Here is a 9,218-nt window from a genome sequence, read left to right as displayed (position 1 = left end):
CAATTGTCTCCAAACTTCCATCGATACATTGATCACATTTCTTCCAGTAAACAACTTCCTACATATAGGGCAGTCACCATTGTCAAAGCAGCTATTAAAGTCACAACCGACTGAGCAGAGATCCCGTGCAGTCTATTCCATATTTTCCAGACTTACAACTATAGCAAACACCTTCAGTGGTACAATTATTGTTTGCACATCCGATTGGACAGTTAATGTCACAATTTTGACCATATAGTCCCACTTGGCATTTCTCACATTTGTTTCCAAGAAAGCCAGTTTTGCATTTGAAGCAGTGTCCATTGCTATCACACATAGGATCCAAACAATCTCTTGGACAATTTTTTTCACAATTTGTACCGTATTTGTAATCATTGCATTTGTCACACTTTTCACCTGTGAAACGAGTTTTACAGAGACAATATCCGTTACTTTTATTACAATCACCATTTAAGCAACCATGGCTACAGTTGTGTTCGCATGATGTCCCGTAGCGTCCTCGAACACAAGCTGCACAAGTGTTATATGAAGTACAAGATTTGCATTCTTGTTTACAAGAATATCTACAATCATTAAAATAATGATTGTACTTCCCGTCAATACAAGCAGTACATCTTTGTTGTGATGAGCAGGAAATACAATTTTCGTTACATTTATGACAATACTCATTTGCCAGATAATAACCATTGATGCATTCAGTACAAAAATACTTTGACGTACATGTTTTACAACCACTGTCGCATATAGGGTCGCACGTTCTATACCATATGTTTTCTTTGTAGTTGAAGGTTGATTTGATGATAAAGCCGCTTTTACATTCCTGACAAGTATGGAATGATGAGCATGTCTTGCAGGAAGCAGGACATGCATATTGGCAAGTGGTAGTTTCTACACTATTAAAGTATTGTTTTCCATTGTAATATCCGTCTTTACAGACATCACAATTATTCCAATTGGAACACGTCTCACATCTGTTTGGGCATTCTTGACACCATTCACCGTAATATCCATCCTGACATTTGTCGCACGTCCATAGTTCTTTACACTTTAGACAATGGTCTCTACAAGAATGTGTACATTTAGGACTGAAATATCCGTCACGACACCCGTTATAACAATAATCTTGTATATTGTTGAATAATATGCAACTGCCTGCGCCATAGTTACAACATTGGCATGGTTTGCATTCGTTAAGTGTTGAACCTGTTCAATGATAAATTGATATTAAAACAAACAAATCCATATCAGTTTTGCATGAATTATCGTACATAACAGCTGCCGAATAGAAGGTATTTCTGCGGTATAACGTATTATCTAGACATCTAGGTCGACTATATTTACAAACCTAAAACAAAAACGTGTTTGTTAAATAAAAATATCCCCGGCCCAGATTCTTGTCAGTATAATAATTTGAAGATTGTTAACACAGTTATATAGCTCGAGAGAGTCATGGCGTTTTGTTATTGTGAAAACTCTAAGTTGGCAAATTATTGCTATGACGAAGTTGAAAACTAATCAACTTACTTACTAAACTTCATTAAATATATAAAAATGCAAGACCTTGGCCTTGTACCCAGTAACAAAACGTATAAGACCTTAGGTATGCTCCTTGTAAATATAAAACATTGGTAAAAATAAACTAATTGTTGCAAAAGGTATAAATACTCTCTTGTAAGCATAAGTGACCATGATTGTGTGACTCTTAACAATAGAGCATCCAAGGTATTTCCTCTCAAATATAAACAAGAGGGCCATGATGGCCCTGAATCGCTCACCAGAAACAACTGTTTTTCAGTGATTATAGAAATATTTTTTTTTAAATGAACTTGTAGACAGACAAGTCCAGGTCAATTTCAACTTGCCTCTCTAGTTATAAGGTTTCCCGATACTAATTGTTTTTTACTTATCTTTAATTATCTTTCTCTTTAATAGAAATGGTAAATATTGTATCTTAAACTACATAGAGGAAAAAAGCAAAATGTTGTTTTGATGAAATGTATTCAGTAAACATGAAAACAACTTTACATACATTGTATGAAACAGTGCAAAATTACTTTCAACAAGTGATAACCAAGTTTGCAAAATGTGTCATTGAAACTGATACTAAAATAGCACAACGAATAAACAAGAGCCACCGCCAGATGGGGGAAATACTCGACTTTTTACTTTTTCTTAAAGCAAACAAAGAAATGTTTGAACAAATTAAAAAGGTTTCCTTTTATAAATTTAATCGGTCTGTCTTGTCACATTACTTTTGTCTATATATATATTATGAATAGTATGGTAGCGTTGGTGATCAGCATGGTGGTGGTCCGCATGAGGGTGGCGGTCCGCATGGTGTTGGCGGTCCGCATGGTGAATGGTGGTCCACAAGGTTGTGGTGTGGTCCGCATGTTGGTGGCGGTCCGCATGTTGGTGGTGGTCCCCATGGTAGTGGTAGTCAGCATGGCGGTGGTCCGCATTCTTGTGGTGGTCCGCATGTTGGCGGTGGTCCGCATGGCAGTGGTGGTCCACATGGTGGTGGTGGTCTACATGGCGGTGATGGTCTGCATGTTGGTGGTCTGCATGTTGGTGGTGGTCCGCATATTGGTGGTGGTCCGCATGTTTGGTGTTGGACCGCATGATGGTGATGTTCCCCATGCTGGTGGTGGACCGCATGTTGGTGGTGGTCCGCATGTTGGTGGTGGTCCGCATTTTGGTGGTGGACCTTATGCTGGTGGTGGTCCGCATTTTGGTGGTGATCCGCATGGTGGTGGTGGTCAGCATGGTAGAAGTGGTCCGCATGGTGGTGGTGGTCCACATGTTTGTGGTCTACCGCACGTTGATGGTCGACCGCATGGTGGTAATGGTCGACATGATAGTGGTGGTCCACATGTAAGTGGTCTGCATGGTGGTAGTGGTCCACATGGTGGTGGTGGTCCGCATGGTGGTAGTGGTCTGCATGATGAAGGTGGTCCGCATGGTGGTAGTGGTCCGCATGGTGAAGGTGGTCAGCATGGAGGTGGTGGTCTGCATGTTGGTGGTGATCCGCATGGTGGTGGTGGTCAGCATGTTAGTGGTCTGCATTGTGGTAGTGGCCCGCATGGTGGTGGTGGTACGCATGTTTGTGGTCCGCATGGTGGTAAATGTCCGCATGGTGGTGGTGGTCCGCATGTTAGTGGTCCGCATGGTGTGGTGTCGGTCCGCATGGTGGTGGTTGGTCCCCATGAGGGTGGTGGTCCCCATGGAGGTGGTCCGTAAAAGTGGTGGTCCGCATGGTTGTGGTGGTCAGCATAGTGGTGGTCCGCATGGTGGTGGTGGTCTGCATGGTGGTGGTGGTCCGCACGGTGGTCAACAGTGTGTCCAATGTGCTTTCCTTAAGTTAGTAAGGTACGAGAAACAAATGAAACATCACTTAAGGCCTTGGGGAAAAATCTCAAGATTGACTTACAAATGAACCTTAGAATGATGCAATGCCCATCTGAATTCTAGGGCATAAACAGACATATACAAAGCTCATTGACCTCAGATCTCTGTAAATCAAACAGGTCATGACATTAAGACATTAAATCTTTTTTTTATGCATAACATGTACATACATGTGAACTTTTTTTCAAGAGGAAGAATTTACTTAAAAAAAGAGGGAGATTTTTTAATTGACAGGACATTTTGAAATGAAAAAGAAGGGAGATTTCTTTATTTTTTTTAAAACACCCCTTATTCTTAGAAAAATATTTAAAAATTTGACAGGAAAAAGAAGGTGTCTCCCGCTCAAATTGGGAGAGTCCACATGTATGCAGGTACACATTTATGGAAACATTCCAACATGAGTTATTTTCCTTTCATTATCAAACTATATTTTGAAGAAATGCCATGGGCAAGGGCATTTTAGCTATAGTTGCTCCAAATATTTTCAGCTATAGCGGCCCCTACAAGAGGCCAATCAAATTAATATGAGCAAACATGACTACCTAGGAATGCTACAGACAAAAATTTGGTGATCATCCATCAATTAGTTCTGTAGAAGCAGACGTTTAAAGAAACATCTATGTTTAGCTATAGCGGCCCCTATAAGGGGCCAATTAAATTAATATGAGCACACGTGATAACTTAGACTACCTAAAAATGCTACAAACAAAGTTTGGTGATCATCCATCAATTAGTTTTTCAGAAGCAGTTGTCTAAAGGTTTTTCAATTTTTAGCTAAAGCGGCCCGTAAAAGGGGCCATTCAAATTAATATGAGTAAACTTGATAAAAGACAATCCAAATGCTACAGACCAAGTTTGGTGATCATCCATCAATTAGTTCTGTAGTAGGAGATGTTTAAAGGTTTTACTATTTTTAGCCCTAGAGACCCCTAAAAGGGGCCAATCAAATTAATATGAGCAAACTTGATAAAACACTACCCAAAGAATGCTTCAGACAATGTTTGGTGATCATCCATCTTTTAGTTCTGTAGTAGAAGATGTCTTAAGGTTTTTCTATTTTTAGCCCCTAAAAGAAGCCAATTGAAATGACATGAGCAAATCTAAGTGTGACTGCCACAAGGATGCTACAGGCCAAATTTGAGGTAAATCTGCCCAGCAGTTTCAGAGAAGAAGACGATTGTTGACGCATGACGACGGACGACGGACGCCGGAGTATCCCCCTTTGATACTTATAGCTCACCCTGAGCCTTCGGCTCTGGTGAGCTAAAAACAGTTGTCTTAAAATAAAGCTTGTATTAACAAACGTTAAGAAATCTATTATGGCACTCCTGATCATGACCCCATATTCCCGTGCTCAATCCAAAGGCAGAAGATCATACAGGATATCTTCCTACCAAATATGAAAAACATCTGTCCATAAATAAAGGATGTATGGGCAAAAGTGTGAACAATCTAATTAAGCACAGGTAACCTTGATCCAACAGATCTCTAACTTTATCCAAAAAAGAAAACCGTGAAAGTATGAAAAAGTATGAAACGAATCAGGCAAACAACAAAGGTTGCATAGCCTAATGTGTATAAATCTAATATTGTCACACTTTAGCTTGACCCACTGACGCCTTACTCATTTAAAAGCAAGACTACGAGGGGTTATCTAAAAATTCGTGGATTTTCTTTGTTGCGTAAAATGTATTTGAGATATTAATTTGAAATTCTTACACTGCTTAAAAGAATTAATAACAAATAAGTACAGAAAAATTCACGTTAGTATCTTTTTACAGTCCAACAAAACTTAATTTTACATAAACACATGTCGGCGACAGCGGCGCACTCCAAAAAAATATTGACGTCAACGTCATAATATTAACGTACAACTTGTGCTTCAACGTTACGCAGTCAATGATGGTAACTGCTTCTCAACGTTATGTAAATCACTAAATTTCTTATGCCACTTCAACACTAATGATTGTGAAATTTTCTTTTCTCTGTCCGTCTGCTGATTTCTATGAAATGTTTTGTAGGTGTCATCCCCAAATTACAACAAAAATTTATGATCGTTATATGATCTTGCGATTTTTCTAATAACCGCGTGTCCGTCATTTTCCCGTCGTAAACAATAAAGGCGTCTGGCGTTTCTAGCGATATCAACAAAAAAAAACGGAAATGACGTCCATTATTTTAAAGATTTACTTAAATGACATCATAGAAGAAACATGCGATGTTCAGCGGGTTTTCTACGTTATTTTTTTAGTTTGTTTTAGCAAAAATATACGATGACTTTCTGCTTTTCCTACCGTGCGCCGGGTGCCGTGTATGTGCTTATTTAAAAGCAATATAAAATCATTATTTATGGACACAATTGACTGTTTCTTTCAAAATGTGTTAATAATATTCTACAATGTATGCTGATAAAATTTCATTACAATACACGCTGATGTTCAAGAGATATTTAAAAAGTCCACGAATTTTTGGATAACCCCTCGTACTATGCAAGTTATCTTCCTGCCAATTATGAAAAGAATCTGGCAATAAATAGAGTCAGTATGGGTAAAAGTGTAAAAATCTATTAAGCAAAAGTTGACCTTCATCCAACTGATCCCTTACTTAGTCTAAGAAAAAACGTGCAAGTAATCTTACTGCCAAATATGAATGACATTTGCCAGTAGATAAAGGATTTTTGGCAAAATTATAAATATTCATTTTAGAACAGATGACATTGACTCAACTTAAAAAGGAAAAAAAAGAGATTCCTCAATTTTTATTTCCCTACCAAAACTGAAAGATATCAGGCAGTAGACTAATCTGATAATAAACAGCCGCATGGGTTCTAACACCGTCATGGGCAAGTCGTTGTGTCCTGAAGCAAGAACCTTTACATTCATTGCTCAGCACTGGTTGGTTCCCGGGACAGATTTAAAGGTATGGCTATAAGCTTAAAGCTTTCTACACAACTAATATGAGTTTTGTATAAACCAAAGATATTAAGTTAAGACTGTATGAGAAAAATTGTTTAGATTATTTTTTACATCAGTGACCTTTACGCTAACCCGATTGAACCCTTTCTCCACAAATCATTAGAAGACTTTTGAATATATCCGCTTGTCAAATATGGAAGATAACATTAAATAAATGAAGTAATTAGGAGCAATTTAAAATAAAGTAATCTTGTCGGAAAAGGTCGTATTTTCAAAGGGATAAAGGGGAAAATAACTGGGAAAAGTTGATGGCACAGTAAAATACTAGTAGTTTAGCAATATCATGTACTTTGTATTGATAAGTCTGTGTGAAGCAATTAGTATAAATAAAACTTAAGATAAATCCAACTTATTTAGGTTAACCATAACTATTTTCAAGTTCTTAGATTGTCAAAAACTTGATTCTAACACTATCGGAATTTTTTCTATATAAACAAAGAAGGCCCGAAGCGTGCATTATTCTACAACAATGCACTCGCCGTTCTTATTATCTCCCTGTGATAATTCACATTGAGGGCGCCATTTTGTTAAAAAAATCTGATAAATAAAAAACATTTTTTGTCGAATTTTGTTGTGAAAACTATCTAGAATGAAAGAAAATGGTCTAACTAAGAAAATGAATACGTGTTTACGTGACGTCACAATGTAGCGCCAAACAGCACGTGCAAAACAATCAAATCAAGTACGCTATTTTAATGTCGCAAACGAGTTACGTTTTACATTTATTTCACTTTTAATAATTGGTATTTCGCTTTAAAATTATAGATTGAAATAAAATAAACAAACAAAGTTTTATCAACGTTTTCAAAATTCGTTATTCTCAAAATGTTTCTACACACGGTAGATTTAAAGACAGTTTTTTTCAATTCACTGGAACAGCCTTTAAAGAACGTTTCTATTGGAAACTCTGAGGCGAAAACAAATTAAACCACCAAACATAAAGTCCAACTTTATAATAGTAATTATATTTTTCTTGACGTGTTAGAATGGAAAAAGATAATAATTCTTCGTGCATTATTGTATAATAATGCACGTTTTTCGTTCAAATGCTTTGTTATTAATCACTCAGGCCTATCGGCCTTCGTGATTATATTACTACGCATTTGAACTCAAACCGTGCATTATTCTACAACAATGCACTCAGAATTGATATCTATTTCCTAAATAAATAGAAGCAACAGTTATGTAACATCCAACACCATGTACTTTATATTTATTAGTAAGTCTCTTAATCATGAAGCCATTGGTACAGGTAAAACTTCTAAAACATCCAGCTTGCCGTTTAAGGTCTTTCTCGTACCGCCAGACGGAAGGACGGTTCAATTACTATATGCCTGGGGGAAATAAAAATTGAATGAGCAAAAATGTTTGAAAAAACCAATGTCTATGACCTTGACCCTTTACTCCACAAACAATTTACCATTGAAGGTATCTACCCACAATATATGGAAGATATCTTTTAATAAATGAGTTTAAGGAGAATTTTTTTAACAATCTAACTTGCCAGAGTAGATTAACCATAAATAGCCCAATTTTCAAAGTGATAAAGAGGGAAATACCTGGGGAAAATGGATGGCACAATTTGGCAATATCATGTATTTTTTATTGATAAGTAACTCATTATATCCAACTTGCCGATTTATGTTTACAATAGCAATTTTCAAAGAGCTAAGAAGGGCAATAACTTGGAAGAAATGGAAGCCATAGTTACCTTATTTGCAAAGATCATGTAATTTGTATTGAGTAGTAAGAACAAATTATGAAGCCATTGGTACAAGAAGAATTGGATTGAAATCAAACTTGCCGTTTTAGGTTAACCTCGTTTTGATTGACGGAAGTTTCAAATACGATACTCGTATGCCTTAGTACATAAATAAACATGTGTGTAAGTTATTTTTATCATTTGCTGGAATTTAATGAATGGTAGAAACATTAGACAAATAAAGCTACAAAGACAATTGAGTTTGCGATATATTTCATAATTTACAATACCTACATTTTATATGAAACAACTGTTTTCATTTATTTGATAAAATTGCCAAGAGATATTGAATTCAGTTATATTAATTCTCACCTCTGCTGAACCATATAATTATGACCATGACAGCATATCCCTTCATTCTGTCCTTTCTGCTTATGTGAGCTGGGTCATTATCTAAACAAATAATAACTTGTGATATTATCAAGATCATCATATTAGTGATTCTAATTTTATAATTCATTTTTTTTATTTTTTCCATCAAAATTTTTGGCGATGAGTATATATGAGGTAAAGAAATTTAACAAAAAATGATGAAAAACTTTGGAATTACCAAAAATCTAGTTTTTCCATATTAACATGTGGTCTTCCACCTTATTTTGGTGAAAAATTGTTGTTTTGTAATATTTGTAATTTTTAGTTAAGACTCGCAAATGTTTAAATGAAACATTTTTGTATAAATATATGTTTTTAATCTATCAATTGGGGGTAAAGTTTAGCGGAAACTTAACAGAACCATGTTAATGGCTCCAGCTTATTTATCCGGTCATTACAGGCACTGTCTCTCAAATGTATGAAAAAAAACACGTAATTTTAATAGATCGAATATTCGACATGTTTTATTTAGAAAATTTAACTAATTTGAAACAAAAAATGTGTTTGTCCAAATCATATATGACTTATAACACTGCTACTTACAACTACCAAAAATCTTTTCAACTGCCCTAACATAAAGCTCAAGCATTATCAAAGTTTAAATATAAGCTTATCATTCAACAAACATATTAATTTGGTCATTTAGTCAATAAATGCGGTGAATTTCAAATATAACACGCGTTCACAATTTTACAATCAAG

General features: G+C 36.0%; 1 protein-coding gene across 1 annotated transcript; it reads right to left on the bottom strand.

Annotated features, from left to right (window-relative positions):
- Positions 1-99: 99 nt before the first annotated feature.
- LOC132756451 (protein draper-like) lies at positions 100-8,562 on the bottom strand. The gene is made up of 2 exons (XM_060747524.1): positions 8,458-8,562; positions 100-1,203 (listed from the first exon to the last, which is right to left on the bottom strand). The coding sequence occupies exons 1-2, from the start codon at positions 8,501-8,503 to the stop codon at positions 101-103; spliced, it is 1,149 nt and encodes a 382-aa protein (XP_060603507.1). The 5' UTR covers positions 8,504-8,562; the 3' UTR covers position 100.
- Between the last annotated feature and the right edge of the window lie 656 nt (positions 8,563-9,218).

This window comes from Ruditapes philippinarum, unplaced genomic scaffold (assembly GCF_026571515.1).
Source record: "Ruditapes philippinarum isolate M1 unplaced genomic scaffold, ASM2657151v2 ctg5265_1_1_1_1, whole genome shotgun sequence".
NCBI lineage: Eukaryota > Metazoa > Mollusca > Bivalvia > Venerida > Veneridae > Ruditapes > Ruditapes philippinarum.
The sequence above is the reverse complement of the archived record's forward strand: the minus strand, read 5'-3'. Positions and strand labels throughout refer to the sequence as shown.

What these genes read in the sequence shown, in the direction of transcription:
- LOC132756451 (XM_060747524.1), bottom strand. Translation starts at nt 8,503, where the DNA reads ATGAAGGGATATGCTGTCATGGTCATAATTATATGGTTCAGCAGAG. An exon ending in AATTATATGGTTCAGCAGAG is followed by an intron (nt 1,204 to 8,457) that starts GTGAGAATTAAT and finishes ATCATTGAACAG; the next exon opens with GTTCAACACTTAACGAATGC.